At 39.8% G+C, this 25,111-nt stretch overlaps 1 protein-coding gene across 1 annotated transcript in view; it reads left to right on the top strand.

The window, feature by feature from the left end:
* The window catches only part of dph5 (diphthamide biosynthesis 5), a 65,540-nt gene extending 40,784 nt beyond the window's left edge, over positions 1–24,756 (top strand). The window contains exons 5-7 of the mRNA XM_060830239.1: positions 6,316–6,355; positions 9,676–9,779; positions 19,511–24,756. Coding sequence (XP_060686222.1) covers positions 6,316–6,355; positions 9,676–9,779; positions 19,511–19,746 — 380 coding nt within the window. The 3' untranslated portion in view covers positions 19,747–24,756. The remainder of the gene's footprint in view (positions 1–6,315; positions 6,356–9,675; positions 9,780–19,510) is intronic.
* Positions 24,757–25,111: the final 355 nt, after the last annotated feature.

Below are 25,111 nucleotides of genomic sequence, written 5' to 3'. Positions count from 1 at the left end.
TGGTTCTGTTCGCAGAGCTGGGAGTTTGTGTTGCAAATGTTTCGTTCCCTGTCTAGGTGACATCCTCAGTGCTTGGGAGCCTCCTGTGAAGCGCTTCTGTGATGTTTCCTCCGGCATTTATAGTGGCTTGTCTCTGCCGCTTCCGGTTGTCAGTTCTTGCTGTCCGCTGCAGTGGCCGGTATATTGGGTCCAGGTCGATGTGTTTGTTGATAGAATCTGTGGATGAGTGCCATGCCTCTAGGAATTCCCTAGCTGTTCTCTGTTTGGCTTGCCCTATAATAGTAGTGTTGTCCCAGTCGAATTCATGTTGCTTGTCATCTGCGAGTGTGGCTACTAAGGATAGCTGGTCATGTCGTTTCGTGGCTAGTTGATGTTCATGGATGCGGGTCGTTAGCTGTCTTCCTGTTTGTCCTATGTAGTGTTTTGTGCAGTCCTTGCATGGGATTTTGTACACTTCCCATGCACAAAATCCCATGCAAGGACCGCACAAAACACTACATAGGACAAACAGGAAGACAGCTAACGACCTGCATCCATTAGCACCAACTAGCCACGAAACGACACAACTAGCTATCCTTAGTTGCCACACACGCAGATGATAAGCAACATGAATTTGACTGGGAAAACTCTATATTATAGGGCAAGCCAAACAGGTTTATTTGGGAGCACTAGCTTTCGGAGTGCTGCTCCAGCACAACCACCCGTTGAAGCGGTGCTCCGAAAGCTAGCACTTCCAAATAAACCTGTTAAACACACTTCCTGTAGACATGATCATCAGTAACATAGCAACTCTCCCTAATCTCTCACATCCGACAGGAAGAGCACATCAATCTACCAAAGGCTATCTTTGCACCTTAACAATCTTCAGACCCAGAAAATAGCACAGTCTCACTGTTCTAAAAAAAAACACTGCTTCAGGCTAGCTTAGCACCTATGTTTAAAAGTTTAATCAATAGACAGATCTCAAAAAAACATATAAACCAAAAAGAACCCACACTGCTCACTATTGTAGTTTTCCAAAATAAGTAGTAAAGTTACACTTTTAAAAGCCACTTTGCTGCCCTCCTACTGTGAGATCTCCCACACAGGTTTAGATTAGACTTACAGTGTGGAAACAGGCCCTTCGGCCCAACAAGTCCACACCGACCCGCCGAAGCGAAACCCACCCATACCCCTACATTACCCCTTACCTAACACTACGGGCAATTTAGCATGGCCAATTCACCTGACCCGCACATCTTTGGACTGTGGGAGGAAACCGGAGCACCCGGAGGAAACCCACGCAGACACGGGGAGAACGTGCAAACTCCACACAGTCAGTCGCCTGAGTCGGGAATTGAACCCGGGTCTTCAGGCGCTGTGAGGCAGCAGTGCTAACCACTGTGCCACCGTGCCTCCAAGGTCAGCTGTGAATTTCCCTGATGATAATCTTTCTTGGGTGAATTCCAATGTCCAGAGATATTTGAAAATCAAACAGCAGAGGCAGTAGGTGTGCAGATTCACTGCTCGACCAGGCAGCAGTGAAGGTTTTCTACCCCATTTGAATAACTTCCCATGTGGTCACTACCTTTGCCCATCTTCTCACTTTTTAAAAGTGCCTTTGTTTTGATCTTTTTCTCCCCCAAAGTTCCAAAACAACGCAGCAGCTTATGAAACAGTAATTACCTCTTCTAGAGTTCAAGGAAATCAGCTCCTACTCTGAGAATACCTCAAAAAAGGAGCAGCTCCTATAGCCACAATGCTTTCTTGTCCTTCATCTTAGATTACCCAGTATCTTTGTAGAAGACCAAGTGCAATTTTTCCAGATAAATGCAATGTATACTTGACGATGACTGCATTTTTCTGACCAAACATTGTATCTATTTCTCGATATTGACCAGCTCTTCCTGTTGGAATATATTTGTTACAGTAACGTACGGTGGATTTATGCATCGGGTCTATTTGGAAGTCCTGATGGTGCTGACTACTTGGCAAGTGCCTGGGAAGTTGAACTTCTGATGGTCCCCAGCATCAACTCTGTTAGAATCAGAGACTCCTGAGGGTTCCAATTCACTTAACCTAATAGTTAGTTAGGAAAATTAGAGAAGTTTTAACCTGTTCAAAGTCCCCCCCCCCCCCCCCCCCCCACCCGGATCCAACTCCTGACCCTATTCCGACCCTAATACCCAAAGATGTTCCAGCCATCAACTGAGTAGGTCTTGTGGCACAGTCATAGCATCCCTGCCTTGCTGGCCATGATAGGAATGGCTGCAAATGTGTTGCTGGTCAAAGCACAGCAGGCCAGGCAGCATCTTTTTGACCAGCAACACATTTGCAGCTGTGATCTCCAGCATCTGCAGACCTCATTTTTTACTCGATGATAGGAATGGCATTCAGTTTGGGAATCTTCCCACCATTTCTCCAGTATTCTGCAAAGAAAAACAAAGAGCCTGCATAAAATTGTACTGATAAACTATTTGTGTATGTATTCAATACAGAGTATTTTGTGACTGTTATTCCAATGTATATAGGAATGGCACAGCCACAAAATAAATCTCCAACTGAAAACCAGAAAGAGTCCAACTTTTCAAGTTTCAAGGATTGCTAAAGTTTTTGAAACACTTTGTATATAATGCAGAATATTATGATATGGTTTGACCTTTACTTATTTCTATTCACCTAGTTTAGAAATCTGCTGAGTCGGATGTTAGTTCTGTATGTTTTCCAAATAATTTACTTAGCAAGTTCATATCCAGACCCATACCATATCTAAGAGGCCAGTCCATCGGAGGTGATTTTCATTAAAGAATGATGTCCTAATTGAAAATTTTATAGCTCTTTCATCAGGAGCAAAGTAATATGCATTCAGGAAAGTGGTCTCATAGCAGATGTGAAGATGTTAAGGTTTTGTATGAAAATTCTTTATTCAGACAATTCCTCAGTGACCTGAAACCTCTGGTTCTGTCTCCACATATGCTGCTGCACTTGCTAACTAATTTCAGTGTTCTCTTGTTACTCGTTAACAATCTTCTTATTGTCTGTTATAAATGTATAGTCAAATGTCATAAGTAGTATCAACAGTTTTATCATTATGTCTCTTTAACATGGTATTGTCAAGTCACTTCTATCTCTCAAACAAAAAATCTCACAAAGCGACATCTAATGAAGTCAGTGTATGTTTAAGTGCTGGCTTAATTTCAATAATTGTAGATTTTGTGGAAGATAAAAACTAAAGTAAATCATTTAATAATCTAATATTGGTATGTTAAAATATCATAACTTCAAATTCATGACATTGGCAGTTTTTCTCAGAATGTTGAAGTTGACAGTCTTACTTGCTTTTATGTATGTTGGCAATCTACCAAGATATATATTCTCACAATAATGTGCTTCAATAAACATTCTAGGAGCAGAAATGCCAGAGGGGTCTAGGGTTAAAAGTAATACATCTTTGACTTCAGTGCTGAGTATAAATATTAAATATTGTAAAGATAGTGCCTGGAATGTGACTGAGTCATTTACAGAGAAGGGTCCCAGGACTGATTTCAAGTGTGTGTGGAGCTAACTGATTTTATGAAGTGTGTACCATCCACATTATGTACACCAGCAACTTGCCAAACCTCCTTCAAAAGCATGTTCCAATCCTTTGACTTGTGTTACTAAGGAGGATGAAGGCATTTAAACGTCATCGGAGGGGTAACCTTTCGCACAGAAGGTGGTGCATGTATGGAATGAGCTGCCAGAGAAGGTGATGGAGGCTGGTACAGTTACAATATTTAAAAGGCATCTGGATGAGTAAATGAATAGGAAGGGTATAGAGAGGTATGAGCTAAATGCTGGCAAATGGGACTAGGTCAGATTTGGATATTTGGTCAGCAAAAACAAGTTGGACCAAAGGGTCTTTTCATGCAGTACATCTCAGACATCTCTGACTTTATCTAGACTACTGAAATGCCACCCCCCCCCCCCCCCCCCCCCCCCCCCCCCCAAAAGGTTCTCATCCAGGTTATTGGTGAGTAAGTAATTTGATAATACTGTTGATGACCCTTTCCTGGTGACTGAGAATAAACTGATGTTTTTGTCCTGTTCTTTGTTAACAGGATTTAGCATAGGAACTGTTCCCTTTGTCAGGTAGATACCATGATGCCAACATTGAAGCTGTACTGAAACAGTTTGGCTCAAGAGGTAGCTATGCTGTAGCTCAGCATTTCTTCATAACTGGAGAAATGTGTGTAATAATGAATGACGCAATTTGCTTATTAACTTTGTTAACCAAGGCAGTACTAGTTCTGTAGAGCGTGAATGTGTATTAGATGGATTTCTGGAATGAGTCTGGGCAATAGGGACTATAATATGACAGAATTGTATGTGAATTTTGAATGTGATATAGTTCATTCTGAAACTGGATCTTAAAACAATGCAGAGAGTCAAGTGGACAAGGTGGATTAGGAAACTACGAGCAAAGATTTGATAGTACACAGGCCATGGCCAGTAAAGAAATCCTACAAGGCCTATAAATACTAAAAGGGAAAGTTAAATCACCCATGTTTAAAGATTGGATTAGATCAAAGGAAGTAACATATGAGAATGCCAGGAAGGATGATAAGTCTGAGAATTGGGAGCAATTTAGGACCTGCCAAAGGAGGGTCAAGAAATTGATAAGGATAGGGAGTGCAGAATATGAATGCAGGTTAGCAAGGAACCTTAAGGCAGACCATAAAAGCTTCTGTCAATCTATGCAAGGATGACTTGGGGCCCATTGCAAGTGAGAATGGAAGAATTTATGGTGGACAACAGGCATTGGTGGAGAAAATAAATACCTGTCTTCTTATTTTGCCCTGGTCTTCATGGAAAAAGCTGTGCAAGTCTACCAGGAGTATTAAGTGACGAAGGGTCAAGTAGTTGTTTGTGTAATGAAAGATCTAAAAGAAATTTGTGCTAGTAGAGAGAAGGACGCTAATTGAATAAGCAGCTAAAGGTGGTTGGACCTTGGATGCTACCCTGACGTACTCATGCAGTGACGTCCTGTGACTGAGATGATTGACCTCAATTTCAACCGCCTTCCTTTGTGCTAGATTTCCCTGCAATTGGCCCATATTCTTTTAAACCTTTCCAATCCATGTATTTGTCCAAATGCCTTTTAAATATTGTTAATGTACTTGCCTCAACCACTTCTGCTACATTCAAAGACCACAAAGTATCATGCATAGGAATGTTTATTTCCTATTTTCAGCATAATTTACCCAAAGTTGGCCAAACTAGTGTGGAAAATTGACGTCTTTCAAGTATAAATTGCATCCAACATAAATTTAATTTCCAAAATTTTTGTGGTGGTTTAAAATAAATCACATTAGAAACTAGCCAGATATGCAGATGGAACTAATCATTGTTAGTTTCTGCTAAGTACAAAGGGCTCGGTGGTATAGCTGTAGAATCCCTACCTGTAAGCCTGGAGATCTAAGTTCAAAATCCACCTGCTCTAGCAGGGCGATTTCTGCTAATTACACTACCTTATGGGTTTTCAAAGATGTTCTTTGAGCTGTTTTCTTTGGACAAAACTGATAAATATTTTTTAATAATTTAGAAAAATAATTTATAGTGTTTATAAAGTTTAGTTACTTGGTTGGATTCTTTTTTGGGATTCGATTCATTTTTCAGCTCCCTTAGCATCAGGTTGGTATTCTAAAATATATAAAACAGTATATTTTAGTACGATTTTTCTTAATTTGTCCTGAAACATTGCAAGATTATGCTGGTACTTGGAAGAATTTACTTTTGGAATATGACAGTTAATTTCAGCAAAAGACAGTTCTGAAATCTAGCCTAGTTATGAGGACAATCCATGGCCAAATGGGAAATTGTTAATACGTTTATTAAACATAACTACATTAGACCCTGTTATTGAACAAGTCCACTTCTATTAAACAATTGCAGGTTTTAGTGGTGTTTTCTATTAAGTAACAGTTTGCTAAATAAATAAAGATCCATTTTACATAATAACAGTATTTATTATTAAGTAAAGGTTTGTTTTGTAATGTGTAAGTTTTTGAATATAACCTATTTTTATATGTTTACGTGAGGAATGCCACAGGGTTTATCTTCCTTTCAAAGGTGAACTGTGTTTAATTATAATCTAGTACTCAGTCATTTGACATGAATGTTGAGAAGGAAACTCTCTGACATAAAATGTGCATTAGGCCCTGCTAAGTTTTAAACGGCTGTTGAAATTCACAGACTATATTGATGCTTCCTCACGCATTACAGAGCAGAATGAAACACGAATGTAGATTTTTCTTTCTCTGCTAAATACTCTTTCTTTTTATATCTCCCATACAGACATCAAAGTGAAGGAACAGTCTCTGGAAAATCTAATGAGGCAAGTTTTTCCTTTGTTTAAGTAGTAAATGATTATGATATTCTCATATTCCCTTGAAAGATTCAGCATTTATTTGGTCAGTATTTGATGTTTGAATCACCAATTTGCCTCATATTAAACTGGGAATAGGGAGGGAGATTCTCCTGCAGCTTTTTCCTACCCCCCCCTTTCCTACCCCACTTCTCTTAACCCTCCACCCCCTCTCCTTCCACCCTCTCTCTTACCCCCCTCCTTCGTCCCCATACCTGAACTTCCTCCCCTCCCTCTCTTGACCTCCCAACACTCCTCTTTGACCTCCTCTTCTTCCCCACTCTCTCCTTACTCCCTTTACTTCTCCCTCTCCTGTCCCCCTCCTTTCCCTTTCCCGTCCCCCTCCTTTCCCTTTCCTGTCCCCCTCCTTTCCCTCTCCTGTCCCCCTCCTTTCCCTCTCCTGTCCCCCTCCTTTCCCTTTCCCGTCCCCCTCCTTTCCCTTTCCCGTCCCCCTCCTTTCCCTCTCCTGTCCCCCTCCTTTCCCTTTCCCGTCCCCCTCCTTTCCCTCTCCTGTCCCCCTCCTTTCCCTTTCCCGTCCCCCTCCTTTCCCTTTCCCGTCCCCCTCCTTTCCCTCTCCTGTCCCCCTCCTTTCCCTTTCCCGTCCCCCTCCTTTCCCTTTCCTGTCCCCCTCCTTTCCCTCTCCTGTCCCCCTCCTTTCCCTTTCCTGTCCCCCTCCTTTCCCTCTCCTGTCCCCCTCCTTTCCCTTTCCTGTCCCCCTCCTTTCCCTCTCCTGTCCCCCTCCTTTCCCTCTCCTGTCCCCCTCCTTTCCTTCTCCTGTCCCCCTCCTTTCCCTCTCCTGTCCCCCTCCTTTCCCTCTCCTGTCCCCCTCCTTTCCTTCTCCTGTCCCCCTCCTTTCCCTCTCCTGTCCCCCTCCTTTCCCTCTCCCGTCCCCCTCCTTTCCCTCTCCTGTCCCCCTCCTTTCCTTCTCCTGTCCCCCTCCTTTCCCTCTCCTGTCCCCCTTCCTCTTCCATGCTGTCACCCTCTTCCGTGCCCCCCTTCTGCCCCCTCCTCTTTCTCCTTTCCCGCCCCCTCCTCTTTCTCCGTTCCCTTCCCCACGCTGTCCTTCCCCTCCCATTCTCTCCTTCACCCCCCCCCACGCTCCCCCCCCCACTCTGCTGTCTCCTTAAAAAAGAGACTGTGTTTCTTTTATCATTCTACCTCCATTCCCCTCTTTCTCACTCCTCTCTCCTCTACCACCATTAAAAGTGAAATTAAGATGGATTAGGGTAAAGTTAATAGTTCTTTTTAATTGTCCTAACCTACTTCCCTCATACAATATATACCATATAGTTGGTTTTTAGAAGTTAATGTGAATTAAAGAAGTATTTTGTTAAACTTTTCTCATACAGCTTTTCTTGTCAGGAAATGATGTAAAATTTAAATTTTAAGTTAGTTAGATATATAATGACCCGTAGACTCATACTGAAGCTAAAGTCAACTAGTTCCCATTTAAAAAAAAAATTCCAGACAGACTGGAAACGAGCCAGTATTTGAAATGTATATTTCTATTGTGTTTATTTTGGATGACAATCTGGTTTGCTTGAATTTTGATTTAGATCTCATCCTTCAACAAAGAACGATACATTGGAATTGTTCATTACAAACTACAACTTCAATCTGTCACAAAATTACCAAATGTTAACTGGACAGAAACGATTGTTCTTAAAGTGCTTAACACTGCAGTATCACATTTTATGTAGCTTTAAGTACAAATTTTAAAACCAATTGTTAAATATTTCATTTGTTTTAAATAATATTTTCTTCTTCCCCATTTGCTGTAAGTCTTCCTCCTTTGTCCTCATCTAAAAAGAATAATTTGCCATAGTTTCCTAAGTTATGTGGGTTCTAATAGTTTTCTGGTACCTGAAGAAAACTAGCCATTGGTTTTCTTGTGGACAGTGATGGTGAGCCAGCCCGGCTCCATCCCATGTTTCCCATTTGTTTTGCTCTTTTGCTCTAACCAAGTTTTTAGTCCCTCCAATGTCACTCTGAATGATTGTAATTGCTTCATTTAACACAGATGACTACGACCTTTCTATCCAACAGAGCTCAGTATCAGTCCATGTATTTCACCTGTGACCTACTGAGTGATATGACATTATTCAGTTGTAACATATTTCATTGGAAAATATTGACATCTAAAATGAAGCTTCACTGTTGAATTTCAGAAGCAAATGTTGAAGCAAAGCGAGTTTTTAAAAATTGAATTCCTTTAGATTTGCATCTTTGATTTTACAATTTTCATTAAATTGTGGAATTTGTATTTCCTCTCTCTTAATATTAGATTGTCGCAGAATGTCTTGTCTTTTGTTACTCTTATTGCATAGCTGGATTGGATTACTTATTTCTTCAATGAAATATAGTACCTTTCCTAGTAAGTTCATGCAAGTCTTTTTAAATCAAGGTGAGTATTCAACTTATATACAAAATAAAGGTTTTTAAACTGTTGTAAATGTAAAGTCTTAAGGTGTAATGATGCTGCTCCTTTAGCAAGGTTAGGTTGTCCTTAGTCTTTTTTTCAGGAATTCTTAAAGAGACAGACTCTGAAATAACTGGGGTTGATCTATTTGAGAATGCTTTCAAGTTTAAAGAAAAACACTTGTACAATGAAAAGGGATGGCCACTTCTCCCAGCTCAGCTTTTCTTTGGTCTAGTTGGTTTGGCTTAGCAGTCGGGCTGTTCAATGAAGGCAATCAGTCCGTGAGGCTGCTGATCCAAGAAACAGCTACACGGAAGAGGGTGTTCCATGCTGCCATTCCCCCTCTCTCCTGTAAAACCCTGTATTTGATTTTACCTTTTGTGCCAAGGTGTGTTTATAGAGCTTGCTGCAAATATTTGGAACAGTGTCATTACGATAGGATGATTTGTTGGGTTTTCGGATAGGTTAAGTTATTCTCTATTCTGTTCTCTTTTGTGTCATTCAGTAATCTTGTAAATAAATTATGTTTTATTTAAAACTAAGTGGTTGGGCCAGCTGCATCCCTCCTGGAATATCCACCATACACCTGCTTAAAACAGGCGTGAAGTTGTCATAGCAAGTCAATGAAAAAAAATGGCAAAATAAAATTGTTAGGGTCCAGGCTACTTTCTTGAAATGTTTTGAGGAAGTCTGGCCTGGTCCATAACATAATCTACCAAGCACTCTTGTTTGATTTCAAAGTTAACAAGAAACTTCTGTTGTGCTGGTGCAATATTTTTCTTAGCTCTTTGTAAGTTGACTGAAAAGACATAGAGCATTAGTTTTGAAAAAAGAGTGAAATAATATAATGGTGAATGATTGATTATTTTAGGGGGAAAAAGATCTTTGAGCCTCCCAGGTTTATGTCTGTGAATCAAGCTGCAGAGCAGCTTCTCGAAATAATCGAAAACCGAAGAGATAAAGGAGAGGAACTGGGTGAGTATAAGCACTTCTCTGTTTATTAATGAGATTGTACAAGAGCTACATTTGTCAATAAAATTAGACATTTATTTGAAAGGGAATGGAATATAAAAGCAGGGAGGTTTTGCTAAAAGTATACAAGGTATTAGTTAGAGCTAAAATACTGTAACTCGGGTTGGACCTGTACTCATTGGAGTTCAGAAGACTGAAAGGAGTCTTTATTGAAACATAGGGATCCTGACAGGCTAGATGTAGAAAGATTGTTTCTCCTTATGGGAGAGTCTAGGACCAGAATTCAAATGCTCAGAATAAGGGGTCGCACATTTAAGACAGGGATGAAGGTGAGTTTTTTTTCTCAGAGTATAGTGAACCTGTGGAATTCTTTACTATAAAGGGTTGTTGAGGCTGGATCATTAAATACATTCAACGCTGAGATAAATGGATTTGTAATCATTAAAGGAATCAAGAGTTGTGGGAGAAAAGGCAGGAAAGTGGAGTTGAGGGTTATAATCAACAGCCATGATCTCATTGAATAGTGCAGCAGGCTCAATGGGCTAAATGACATATTACTGCTCCTACACCTTAAACAAACATTTGTTTTCTGCAGCTGAAGTTTGGTCAAAGAAGAATTTACTTTAGGCCCTATTACCCCTTAGATATCCTCCAAGGGCATCAACAATGCCTTCAGCTTGCACGATGAATGCAAGTACAAGGAATACAAGGAATAGGAATAGCCCACAAACTCATGATCATTTGAAAGAAAAAAAAGGTCCTCTTATTTCCATTTTAAATAGAACGTCTTTATCTTTAAACTGTCTCGAATTCAGGTTGCTTGAGTTAGAAGTAGGGAGTAGGCCATTTGGCCCCTTGAGCCAGCTCTACCATTAAAAAAGATCATGGCTGACTTGACTCCACATTCCCACCCACTCCTAATCACCTTTCGCCCCTTACACCAAGAATTTACCCACCTCTCCCTTGAACATTTTCAAAAACTCTGCTTCCACTGCATTTTAAAGAGTTTGAAAGACAATCACCTGTTTTGGAGAAAAGAAGCTCCTCCATCTCATAAGAGTATACATCCTCTTAGCTTCCACCATGATGACATCCCACTCAGAATCTCTGTTTCATTATGATCAGCTCACTTCTTCTCAATTCTAATGGATTCAAGTACAACCTTTCCTCATAAGCCCCCCACCCTGTTTCATCTTAGGAATCAAATGAACCTCTGTTGAACTGCTTCTGATCCTGTATCGTTTCAAGAGTAAAGACATTATATGTGTGTATTGTGTATGTATGCTATGTTCAATTTTGGTCACCTATGCATTTTACATCTGAGTATTAAAACCAAAAGTGTGATTAGTGAGAAGTTAAAGTTCTGTTGAGTCCTGAAGATGGGAGTTGGAGATGATGTTGCTTGTTAACAGGGAACTTTTTAGGCAAATATACAAACCTTTCCAGTAACAGGATTTGAGAAGGCTTAAACTTTCAGGCAGACTCTGGAGTCCTCTTTTCTGTTACAAGCAGACTGATTGAAAAGTTCAGAAAAGTATAATTAAAGATCTTCAGACTGCAGAGGAGTTTTGATATGATGCTATCTATTAATGAGTCACCTATGTTTCACATCTTACTAAGGTAGTGCGTGAGAAATCAAGCTTGGAGTGTCACAAAATTAAAGTTTTTAAAAGCAATACACAAAATCCCCAAACTATCTGATTTTCTGACTGTAGTTGATAGAAAGCACAGACCAACTTACTATACTTAACAAAAAAAAACACTTTTTATTTCGGGCCATTACATAAATACTTCAACTAAATTAAGTAAATTAGACAAATTAAAACTTTAATTCCCTTATAAATTCCCTCTCACCCAAATACACGCACATGCACCTAAACAAATGTAAACATGAAATAAAACACAGGCAGAAGGAAAAGCAGGGAAAACAGTCCTGTAGTTTTTGTATAAACAAGATCTTTGGGTTTGTTCTTGCCAATCCAAAACCTTCTCTTTGATCTTTTTCTGAATGTGTCTGGTTTGCTAGAGGCACTGGGTGGCTACTTTGTCTATGAAAGGCTTCTGACTTACCCAATTCGAAGTTACAACTTGTAGAATCTACTGAAGGAAATATAAGATGGCTTTCTTCAGGTTTAAAGTGGTTTACTGCAGACAACTGTGAGAATGTGTTTTTGGCTGCTGCAGATCTAGTTTCTCTTCTGGCAGAACCATTTTCTCTCTGTCTCTCATTCACATCCCAAGCTGTTCAGACAACTGACAGTTGGCAGGCAGAGATTTTTGTCATTGGTTTGTAGACTAGTGGCAAGTAATCAATCAGTTTCACATGAAAATAACTCCTCAATTCCAATTCATCTGCATGTTGCTTGAATCCACAGATACACAAACAGGGTTCACAAAGAGGATCGCATTCCTTATACACATGCAGCCATCTTTGTAAATTCTTGGTTCAAATCAGTTCTTTCTTATTTTAGTCCACAGTTTTTTTAAAAAAAGCTTAACAATAAAAAGATACAGTCTTTAAATAAGTTAACAAGGAAGCTTCTACCCCTTTGGTGAAAAACTGTTGAAATCCAATAGTTAGGTAGATTGTGGCTTTTAACACCTTTTGCAGGCATAATGAGTTTATATATATCTGTTTTGTTATCAGGTTGGCTGCTGAGGCAGATGGTCTGGTTTATCTGTGTTTTACTGCTTTGCAATGTGTTCCCATGATAATCAGTGCAACATTTGACAAGCGTGTTTGATCTAGATATGTCCCTCTCAATATGCTAACAGTCTCCAGAATAGTTGTCAACTTGTAAACTAAATGTTCTGTAGGTATTTTAAAAATCTAACAAAATCCATTTTTAAACCAAAACACAGTTTTTAAACAATTGAAAAAAGGTTTGTGGACATGACAAGATGTATTATCTTTCTCTAAATGCATTTGTGGTGAAATCTGTTTTTATCTATCAGATATATCGATACAATCTGGTGTCTCTTCAAAAGACGATGGAAGTAAATATTGCACAATTTACACGCACAATTCAACCATAACTGCATAGCAGAATTTTCCAGTTGAATATCTTTATACCTCATTAAGGAATAGCTAAATGCTCTAAATACACATGTTTGGCTTCACTAAATTAGACAAGGGTGAAGGTACAAACAAATAAACTTAACAGATGTCCTGTGATAAAGCAAACAGGTATCTCTAATTGCAGTTCACAGAAAGCCTGTTTCTTCATCTTGTTTCTCTCTTTTCTTAGTTCATCCAGGTTCAAAATCCAGTGATGTGTCATTTTAAAATCAAACTAATATACTGGGCTTGAAATTCCATGCAGGTGCTCTAAACATTGTATGTAAATTTCCGGTAAACCAGCTTCTTCTTGGGAAATGGTTCAAATATATTTGTACCTGCAAGTTTGATAACTGAACAAAACGCTGATGTGATGAAGAATAGCAGCCTTAAAATCATGATGTGATACTGATCTCAAATTAAATCAACTGTGTGAGCAGGACCAAAAAAAAATCTCACACTGACTTTTTCTATTTTTAATAAAGCTTATACAAATAAAAATACAAGTTATGTGGAATGTGAAACCCTTCTGGCCTTAAATCAAATGTAATAGGTTAATAGTTCATGTTCTGTATTTCAGCCGCAAAACTACTCTCATTCTTAATCAAAATGCTTTTACTTTAATAAGTATCCCTTCCTGGTTTTCTTATAATACAGTTGTTAAGAATATTTCCTGTATAAGGAAACTTTGATCACATAGCAAAAACAGAAATACAAATATGACCAAATTTCCAGCATGATAACTCTGGTTCACGATGTCCTTCAGTCATAGAGTCATACAACACAGAAGCAGATCCTTCTGTCCAACTTGTCCATGCCGATCAGATATCTGAAACTGATTTAGTCCCAATTGCCAGCCTTTGCCCATATCTGTCAAACCCTTCCTATTCATACATCCATCCAGATGCCTTTTAAATGTTGTAATTGTATCCGCTGCCTGCACCAACTCGTCCCATTCAAGCACCACCTTCTGCATTGAAAAGGTTGACCCTTAGGTCCCTTTTAAATCTTTCTCCTCTCATCTTAAACCCATGTCCTCTAGCTTTGAGCTCCTTTACCTGAGGGAATGGACTCTGTCCATGCCTGTCATGATTTTATAAACCCTTAGCCTCTGCTCCAGGGAAAATAGCTTCAGCCTATTCAGCCCTCCATATAGCTCAAATCTTCAATCCCAACAACATCCTTGTAAATCTTTTTTTTGAGCCCTTTCAAGTTTAACAACATCTTTCCTTTAGCAGGAAACCAGAAGTGAATTAAGTATTCCAAAAGTGGCCTCACCAATGTCCTGTAGAGCTGCAACATGACATCCCAACTCCTTTACTTACTGCACTGACCAATGAAGGCAAGTGTGCCAAATGCTGCCTTCACCACCCTCTCTAGTTGCAATTCCACTTTCAAGGAACTATGTACCTGCACCCCTAGGTCTCTTTGTTCAGACACTCCCCAGAGTCCTACTATTAACTGTATGAATGCTGCCCTGGTTTGTCTTCCCAAAATGCAACATCTCACATTTATTTAAATTAAGCTAAATTAAGTCAGAAAGACATAAAATCAAACTCCAGTCCTGAGATATAGAGCATAGTTTTAACCATGTGTTGGGGGTGAGGTAAAATTTCCAAAAAATGTCTGAAATGTGATATGAGCTCACCTACCTAATTGTTTCAATGGAACATGCTCCAAAGTGGCAGGATTGCTAGGTCAGTCATTTAAATGTTTCCATAATTGAGTCAAGCCAGAATACTGGTCGTAACAGCCTATGCATTGAGCTGTGTCGAACTCACCAGGAACAACAAGGGAAGAACACGCACGGCAGTGCTTGGTCAATGAAACTGACTGGTTAGAAAGCCTTTAATCAATGGACCTAGCTATGTGATGTCTTGCCTTTAGGAAAGACTTGTGCTCACAGCACTTGTTCTGCAAGAATTAATTCATCTACCTGGGGGATCTTTAGCTTAGCATGGTCTACTTTCCTTCTGGGAAGGGTTTATAAAATCGTGACAGTATGTGAGCAATTTCTGGAGCTGTAATAATGACCTACGATGGGGAACAAGAGCAGCAATTAGCAGATGAACCAAGGGCAGTAGTAACTGTAGCAGCAGGAGCAACAACATAACTGCCTTTTCTGTAGCCGTATGTCATTTCACAGGATGGATGAACTCCCTTTCAATTTGAAGGAAATAATAGTTCTATAACAGAGAATACGTTCATTGGATTAGCTACCTCAACATGACTGGGTAACAGTGCCTCAGGAAGCTGAGACCTTCCCGACAGATCAATGCTGACATTAGCCTTCTTGAATATATCTTCCTTTCCCAGTGGACCAGGTGGGCACATGTTGGCAGTTGCCATAAAGGTTGGCACAACATCAATTTTGTTTACCCCTCCTTGCTTGCAGGGATTTGCTGGTGATATCTGCAGGATTTCACTTCCGTTCAGTGTTCCTCCCAGCTAATCGTTGCCACATTTCTCAAGACCACCACTTCCATCAACTTCGACACTGAGGCCAATCAGACCAAGGGCTCACGCACTTGCTGCCATGGCTGAATTCCCACTGGTACAGGGAGTCATAGATCATACAGGTGGCAAACAAGCCACCCTACGATAGGGCCTCAAGTATTTTTCAACCAGAAGGAATTTCACTCCATCCATATTCAGCTCGACTGGAGTGAGGGTTCTCACACAGATCTGTGCAAGGTATCTTGGAAGCTGCCATGTTTCTTTCATTGTCTTACACGGGCTCTCTTCTGAGGTCTTGACTCCTGACTTCTGTAAGGAACTATATACACAAGAAGTGTGATAGATAAGGTTGAACATTTGCCAGTGCTGATAGCCACATAGGAATATAATGTTGTGGCAATAACAGAGACCTGGCTCAAAACATTGTCGCGACTGGGCATGACATATTCCTGCATGCAAGGTGTCTAGAAAGTTGAGGAAAGGAGGTCAGATGGTAATAATGATAAAGAGAGTATTAGACTCTTAATAAGAGAGAAAGCTTTACAGGAGTTAAGATCAGGATCTAAAATCAAAGCAATGCTTGAGATCTGAAAAAAAAAGTGCTGGGGAAACTCAACGGGTCTGGAGAGAGAAACAGTCAATGTTTCAAGTCCAGTATGACTCTTTGGAGTTGAATTACTAATTCTGTTTCTTTCTCAACAGATATTACCAGACTTGCTGAGTTTCTCCACCACTTTGTTTTATTTTAAGAGCAGTGTCTGTTATATTTACAGATAAGAAGTAACAGAGGTACTATATATTACTGGGTGTATTCCATAGGTCAGCAACTAGCGAGTCCAATTTAGATGGGTTTTGCAAGGAAATTGGAGAACTACTAGAGAGCTATAAAAGCTAATAATTGTGAGGGATATAATGAATCTAATGTCGGCTAGAATAATAGTTGTGTAAAATATAGAGAAATGAATGAATTTTTCAAGTTTGTTCAGATGAGTTTGTTGCTCATTATGTTTCAAATTCAGCATATACTTTTGGGAATGTGTTTCAAATGGATCAAGTATCAGTAGGAGATCATTTGGGGTACAATGGCCATAGTGTCTTATGGTTTAGATGGCCAAGAGAAGTGGCATGGAACAATCTAGGCAAAAGTAATTAATTGAAGGAGGTCAATGTCAGTGAATTAAAAATAGTTTTGTCCAGATAAATTGGAATCAAAGATTGACAGGCAAATCTGTAAAGGAACAATTTAAAGATCAGAAAGTTCAAGTACAATCAAGATGTATTCCCAGCAGAGGGAAAGGTACAGCAGCCAAAACTAAAACTGTCCAGATGCCAAAAGAGTTCAACAGTAAGGTTAAAAAGGTTGTGTATGACAGATGACAGGTTCACGAACAAGTGAGAACCAGGCTGAATGTAGCAAGTGTAGAGGGGAGGAAATAAAAGAGTCAGAGTATAATAGACAAACTTACTTAAAAGGGAACCAAAAGTCTTCTGCAGACAATATATGCAGTTAGTTAGTGCGTAGTAAGCAGAAGCACAGATCAAACAGAGACCAAAAATGAGTTCCTTGCATTAAGCACAAGGACATGGAAGACCTGTCTTTGCCAAGAAAGAAAGTACAATCCAAATCATAATGTAAGAGGAGGTAGTTGAGGTACTAATTGGGTTAATAATCAATGAAGGGAGGTGTTAGGATGATTATGCTTAAAATTGCGAGTTACCAAGGCCACTTAGGAAGCATTGGAGAATGCTGAGAGCAGCAAGAGTGGAAATTCTGGAGATACTGGCCATAATCTTTGTCGTCTAAATCAGTATCATTTCCTTTGATACAAAGGATATGCTGGAGATTTCCAAATCTTACACCCTTGATCAAAATAGGTGCAAGTAATAAGCAAACAACCACAGGCCAATTAGTTTAATGAGGGAGAAGTTTTAGAAATGATAGTCTAGGTCAAAATTAACAGTGATGTAGACAAGGATGAATTAATTGAGGAAAACCAATGCACATTTGTTTCTGACAAATAATTTTTACATCTCTAGGTGCAAGTTGTTAAAGTAAAAGTGTGTTTGATATGGTACACACAGACTTCCAAAAGGTGTTTGATGAAAGGTGACATAGATGGATTACCAGCAAACTTTAAACCCATAGAGTATAAGGGAGAGTCACAGCATAAATATGAAGTTGGCTAACTGACAGGAAACTGTAAGAAAGAAATATAGTGGAGCTCCCAGGCCTAGTAGAACCATTGTGTATCAGGACAGTTTTGAAAATTGAAATTAATTTGACCCAAAACCTTGAAGTATTGTGAACTGTGAGGAGGATATTGAAAGACTTCAAGAGGACAGAGGCAGGTGGAATGCCAGGTGAAATCCATGCAGCGATTATAGTGAAAGTATGAAGCGTTGCATTTTGGAAAGAAGAATGAGATGAAGCAGTTCAAAATATAGGAAACAAAAAAAGGTGCATGATGGAGAGACCTAAGGGAGAATATGTGTACAAATCTTTGAATTGGCAAGGGGCCATAATGTTCAAAAGTAAAGAAAGTCTGATTAATCTTTATCTAGCACAAGTTTGGCCTTGCATTGAGTACTGTGTCCAATTCTCTGCATGGCAATTCAGGAAGGATGTGAAGACTTGAATGATTATGAGAATGGAACCAAGAGTAAGAGATTGTAAAAATTGGAATTACTCTTGTCAAAGAGAAAGGTGAGAGGAAATTTGATGGAGATGTTCAAACACACGAGGGATCTGAACAAATTAATAGGGAAGAAACCATTTCCATTGAAAGAATGTTTATGAGCGAGCCTATTGCCATCAACGCCCCCCCCACCCACCTTCATCTATCTATCACATTACTAGCTACCTTCCCCCCAGCCTCACCCCTCCCACTTATCTCTCAGCCCTCTTGTCATCCCCATTCCTGATGAAGAGCTTATGCTTGAAACATCGACTCTCCTGCTACTCAGATGCTGCCTGACTGGCTGTGCTTTTCCGGCGCCAGACTTTTTGATACCATCTCTCCATTGCCTACATCTATTGACTAAACCACCATGACCGTATCCAGCAACACCCTCCTCAGTCCCAGTGAATGGCTCTGTCTGCATGGGAACTCTACATATTTCTGGAGTATTGTGCTCTTTACTCCAATAAGGTACAGCAGTGTATTCGGATGTGAAAAAGTGGAATGTGTGGAGATGATGGAATGACAGCAGATATGGAGAGTGAATGAGATGTATGGGATCAAGATGGCATTCACATGAGTTCATAGAATCCCTGCAGTGTGGAAGCAGGCCACTTGGTCCATCTGACACTCCAAGGAGCATCCTACCCAGACCCACCTTTGAGACCCTATCCCTGTAACCCTGCATTTCCCATGGCAGCTGCACCTAGCCTGTATATTTATGGGCAATTTAGCATGGCTAGTCCACCGAACCTGCACATCTTTAGTCTGTGGGTGGAAACCAGAACTTCCAGAGGAAACCCACGCAGACACAGGGAGAATGTCACTCGAGGGTGGATCAAATCCTCAAACCCTGCTGCTATGAGGCATCCGTGCTAACTACTGAAACACCATGCCACCTCATTGGAGGTGTTCTCATGGGGAGGCAAGGAGATGCCCTCTTATTCTGCTAAGACCTCTTGCTGCCTCATCAACTTTGTTCTAGCAGGCTACCCTGCTGCCTTTCCAGGTTGTTCAGGCTAATAATACTGCTGCTATTCATATTGCTGCTGCTGTTCCTCCAACTGTGAATCTGCGAAGCAAGAATGGCTGTGAAGTGAGTACAGCATTTAGAAGCTAAATAAGAGAAATATTCAAATTTGGAGAATCATTGTACTTGATTTCACATTGAAATACTCTCCCAGTCAGTTTCTCAAACAAAAACCACAGCAGGTTAACTTTTGGCCAGGATGGTCCAGTGTTTCCCATTTTAAAAATTTGTCACAGTCCTGGTTACATTGAGATCATACATTACACTGTAATGAGTTCTCTGCTCCTTTCTGGTGAGTATTTCAGCTGTTTCAAATCAAATGCACAGATAAACCAGCATTGTCTGGGAATGGGCATTAGTTACACTGAAACAACTTTTACAATGTTACCATTCCATTCTCACTAGCAAGTTAGACTATAATCAGTGGGTGGAAATTCTGTCTTTTGCAAATATACTTAAAGTCTTTGACCTGTCCAGATTTGTGAAGCTCTTGTGTCTTTCTGTTATGCAGCCCTCACTGAAGAGACGTTGTGTGTTGGACTGGCCAGAGTGGGTTCCAAAAATCAGAAAATTGCCGTTGCAACCCTACAGCAAATGGTGAAGGAGGATTTGGGTGACCCTTTGCATTCTCTGATCATCACAGGCCATATGCACCCTATGGAAATTGAGATGCTTAAGCTATTTGCTGTGGACAATTCAAGTTTTAATAAACTTATAACACTTGATGGATCAACATACTACTCATAGCAAAAAAAAATAAAGTGTAATTTTCAGCTTTGATTCAAGTTTAGTGCTTCATTGCAAGTTAGGCCACTTTTGGAATATTGTGTAATTCAGGGCTCCTTCCAATAGAAAGGATGTGGTGAAACGTGAAAGGGTTCAGAAAAGATTTACAAGGATGTTGTCAGGGTTGAAAGGGTTGAACTAAAGGGAGAGGCTGAACGGGCTGGGGATGTTTTCCCTGGAGCGTCGGAGGCTGAGGGGTGACCTTGTAGAGGTTTATAAAATCATGATGGGCATGGGTAGGGTAAATAGACAAGGTCTTTTCTCTGAGGTAGGGGATTTAGGGTGAAAGGAGAAAGATTTAAAAGGGACCTAAGGGGCAACTTTTTCCCACAGAAGGTGGTTCTTATATGGAATAAGTTGCCAGAGAAAGAGGTGGAGGCTGCAACATTTAAAAGGCACCTGGATAGGTACAATATATGGGCCAAGTGCTGGCAAATGGGACTAGATTAGTTTAGGATATCTGGTCAGCATGGATGATTTCGACCTAAAAGTCTGTTTTCATCTCTATGACTCTATAAAAGAAAAGTTGAAGTAGTTGATATGAAAAATGATGAAGAGCAATTCTGAAGATTTGACTGGCCTGTTGTCTCCACAGTTGCTGACTGGCCACTTGAATGTTTCAAGCATCAGTTTTTCTTTACTTCAATTTAAAAAAACCTATAAAATTCTAACAGGATTAGACCAGGTAAATACAAGGAAAATGTTCCTGATGACCAGGATGTCCGGCACCAGTGATCACAGTCTCAGGATATGAGGTAGGCCAGTTAGGACTGAGATGGGAAGAAATATCTTCGCTCAGAGTGGTGAGACTATGGAATTCTCTGCTACAAAAAGTGATTGAGGCCAAGCAATTGAATGATATCAAGAAGGTGATAAGCATAATTCTTAGGGCTAAAGAAATCAAAGGGTATGATTTAAAAGCAGGGACAGAGTTCTGAGTGGGATGATCAGCTGTGATCATATTGAATAGTGGAACAGACTCATCTGGAAGATTGGCTAATTCCTGTTCCTATTTTCTATGATTCTATGTTTGCTTTATATTTAGAACATAGAACTGTACAGTATAGGAATGGACTCTTTGGCCCATGATGTGTCAAACATGACGCCAAATTAAACTAATCTCTTCTGCCTGCCCTTGGTCTATATTCCTCCATTCTATGCATATTCATATGCTTATCTAAATGTCTCAAACTCCCCTATTGTACCTACCTTCACCACCACCTCTGACAACGTGTTCCACACTCCTACCACTCTGTGTAAAAAAAAAACTTTCTCCTTATGTCTCCTTTGAACTTTCCCCATCTCACCTTAAATGCATGCTGTCTAATTTTAGACATTTCAACTCTAGGAAAAAGATTCTGACCGTTGACCCTATCTATGCATCTTATGATTTTATGAACCTATCAAATTTCCAATCAGCCTCCATTATTCCAGATAGAAAACAACGTATGTTTTTCTAGCCTCTTCTTATAGCTCATACCCTCTAATCCAGGTAGTATCCAAGTAAACCTCTTCTGCACCCTCTCTAAAACCTCCACATCCTTTGTGTAATGTGGTGACCAGAATTGAACACAGTGCTCTTAAGTGTTGCGTAACCAAAGTATTATAAAGCTGCGACATGACATCCTGATTTTTGTACTCAATTCTCTGACCAATAAAGGCAAGCATGCCATATGCTGCCTTTACTACCCTATTTATTTATGGGGCCACTTTCAGGGAGCTATGGACTTGAACCCCAAGATCCCTCTGTACATCAGTGTTGTTCAGGGTCCTGCCATTAACTATACTTTTCCTTAACATTTGATCTCCCAAAGTTCAGCACCTCATACTTACACATTAAATCCCATCTGTCATTTCTCTGCCCATACCTGCAACTGATCCATATCCTACTGTATCCTTTGACAGCCTTCTACTTTATAAAGTGAGTCCCTGAAATCATATGTTTTGAGTTCTCTGAGGAGTTAGATTGTGGTTCGATTTTTTTTAAAGAAAGCAACTACCACGACCCTGGTAGAATGTGAAATATCATCAATTTAATCTCTAGGATAGTTAATCTGACTTTGACCACTCCTTCTGCACCCTCTCTATTGTCTTTTCACTTTTCCTAAGCTGTGGGTGCACTACTCCAGTTGAGCTGAACCAGAAAGTTTATCATAACTTGGCTTTGTACACTCTGCCTCAATTGATAAAGCTCAGGATGCCAGAAGTTCTATAAACTACTCTCTTGTCTTGACACCTTCACTGGAGATTGATTTATGCTACATACATTCAGTTCTGTCTGCTCCTGCACTCGTTTTAGAATTGCACCTTTCATTTTACACTGCCGCTCCATGCTCTTCAAACAAAATTAATCAATTCACACTTCTCTGTGTTACATGTCAGCTGTTATTTGTCTGCTCATTCCACCAACTTGTCTGTCTCTTTTAGAGATCTATCCTACACCCATGGTTCAGAATACTTGCAAGTTTGATACCATCTGCAAATTTTGAAATTGTGCTACATAAAATATTTAAGCATCAAGCGAGTAAATACACTGTTTGATGCCACACTAAGTCATACACACCAAAGTGTCCCATGGCTGCTACTTTGTATGTGTGTGTTGAATTGGTTTCTGTCTTTCAGAACAATATGATGCTACTGGATTATCAGCAGCACCCTTTGGGAGAGATCAGTCCTTTGGAAAGCCTTGTGTAAATATACGACTATGTAGCCATAAAAATAAAAGAAATTTTCAGGGCTATCAGGAAATGGTAATGTGCAGCTACATGGATAGCTATTCTGGGACAAACAAGAATACCTCCTTTGATCTGATATTAGATGAGCACAGGATGATGTAACCTTTGTTGTTTCACTTCAGACATGAAAAGCTTAGCAGTAAATTCAAGATTTTCTGGCACCTATTTCATTTCGATCCCATAATTTATTGTCTTTATGGGCAAAAGGGAGAATATCAGAGGGATAAGCAACTAACCAAAGCAGTGACTATCACATGTATGTAAACCTAAAACTGTTTAGTAAAGCTGGAGCCACATTTGATGATAAAATACAAGGAATATTACCATTTACAGCTTTATTGAAATTCAGAGAACAAGGGATGGTAATGACAAAAATGGAGGCCAATCAAAATGATCAGACAAAATGAACCAATTATGTGAATTGATCATTAAGATTCAAGGTAGTTAAAGTCTTTTTCTAAGATACTAAGAAGTACCTATCTCTAATGGAAGGAAGATCCTAATTGACAGATCTTGAATTCTTCTAAGATGTTCCAAGTGCAGAGGGTGGTGTATGTCTCGAATGAGCTGCCAGAGGAAGTGGTGGAGGCTGATACAATTGTAGCATTTAAAAGGCATCTGGAGGGATATGTGCATAGGAAAGGTTTAGCAAATGGGACTAAATTAGGTTAGGATATCTGGTCGGCATGGACAAGTTGGACCAAAGGGTCTGTTTCCTTGCTGTACATCTCTCTGACAAAAGAAATTCAAATGACCCAAGACCTATTTGAATCACTTTTATTGATATAGAACAGTAACACAAGACTGAAATATAAAATTGAGTTGTTAACTTGGATTTTGATTAACATCATTTTTGTCAAGGAAATTCCTTGGTATTTTCCATAAGCAGATGTCAATTAATAAGCAAAATTCCAATTTTGGTAAACTGACAGATTTTGTATAAACAGCTGAAAATGTGTTGCTGGAAAAGCGCAGCAGGTCAGGCAGCATCCAAGGAACAGGAAATTCGACATTTCGGGCATAAGCCCTTCATCCTGATACTCCAGCATCTGCAGACCTCACTTTCTCCTCGAAGATTTTGTATAAATCCCGATATCACTGCGGTCAGTCAGGAACATTGAAAATAACACACAAGCCAGTTCTCTTACTTTACATTATAATCAAAGTGGCTAGAGCAGGGCTATTGGCAAGGCAGATGGCCTGGCTTGGCAGCAGAGCCAGGCACTCTTTCTTTCACCTTTATCTTTTTATTTTTAAAATGGTGCAAGATTGTGGTGACAATTGAGGCTTTTCACTGTATTTTACTCAATTGTTCATTGTACAGTACAAGTGGCAATCAATTATCACTCATTCAGTTCAAAAGCATCCAGGAAAAACAGTCTGCTTGATCAGCACTCACATCCACCAACCTAAGCATTCATTCTCTCAGCCACCAGTGCACAGCAGCAGCAACGTGTACATAATGAGGCAATGCAGTAAGATGCCAAGCCCCTTTGGATGGCATATTTTAAACATGTGATCTGGATCACTTAGAAGGACGTGGGCAACAGATATATGGGACACTACCACCTTGAAGTTCACTCCACACTACAACCCGTCATGATTTGGAACTCTGTTGTCATTCCTTAACCAACACCGGTTAAAGAAGGTGAAACTAAGAGAAAATTGCAGAATGAGGGAGGTGATGAAGCGAAAAAGCTGGGATTACTATTTGAACCTTACTGTTTCTTATCTACATTAAAACCTAGATCCAATACAATTGTAAATTTCTTAAATTTGTGGAGAGGAATGGGTTTCATGTTTTGAAAATATTTTGCAATTATTATGTAATTGGCAAATAAGTTACAAATGTAAAGTATTGATTAGCTAAAATAATGAGCCTCGTTCGTAAGCAAGAAAGGGAGGTGCATTAACAAGCCTTTGTAAAACTGATCAATGTCAAGTGGCAAATAAAGCAAATTGATTCATGAACAAACCAGTTCATTATAAAATTGTAGTGATGACACTAAGGTTTAATAGTTCACTGGAGATGCCTAAGTTGAAGTACTCCAGGGTTCACAATAAATGGGAGCAGGGAGCAAATTGCACAAATCAGATGTTGCCAAATAAAGAAAGGCACCTCCAGGCAAAGTACAGTATTAATGAACAAAAACAAATTTCAGGAAAACCTCTGCAGGTCTGACAGTATGTGGGAAGAAAGCAGAGCTAATATTTGAAGTCTGTTGACTCTACGTCAGAACTGATATAGGGTTAGCATGCTGGTTGATCTGAATCTTCCTTGTCTTGAGATTGGATGAACTGTTACATGTTACAGATTCTTTCCATTTGATATTTGTGCGGTTTTGCCCGTCAGCAACAGGTCTCTCTTTCCAGTAGTCAGTCTCTGAAACTGATTTCACTAAGGACTCCTACTTGCCCATTCTTTCTGCAGAACTTAGAAAGATTTATTTCTTAATACCTGTATACATTTTGTTAACTGTTGAATCTGCTTCCAACACCATTTCAGACAATCTGTCAGATCATAACAAGCTACCGCATCATTAATCTTAAATGTGTCCTCTGTTGACCATCCAGCTAGTGGAAAGTTTCTC

Source organism: Hemiscyllium ocellatum, chromosome 9 (assembly GCF_020745735.1).
Source record: "Hemiscyllium ocellatum isolate sHemOce1 chromosome 9, sHemOce1.pat.X.cur, whole genome shotgun sequence".
Classification (NCBI taxonomy): Eukaryota; Metazoa; Chordata; class Chondrichthyes; order Orectolobiformes; family Hemiscylliidae; genus Hemiscyllium; species Hemiscyllium ocellatum.
This window is presented reverse-complemented; position numbering and strand designations above follow the sequence as displayed.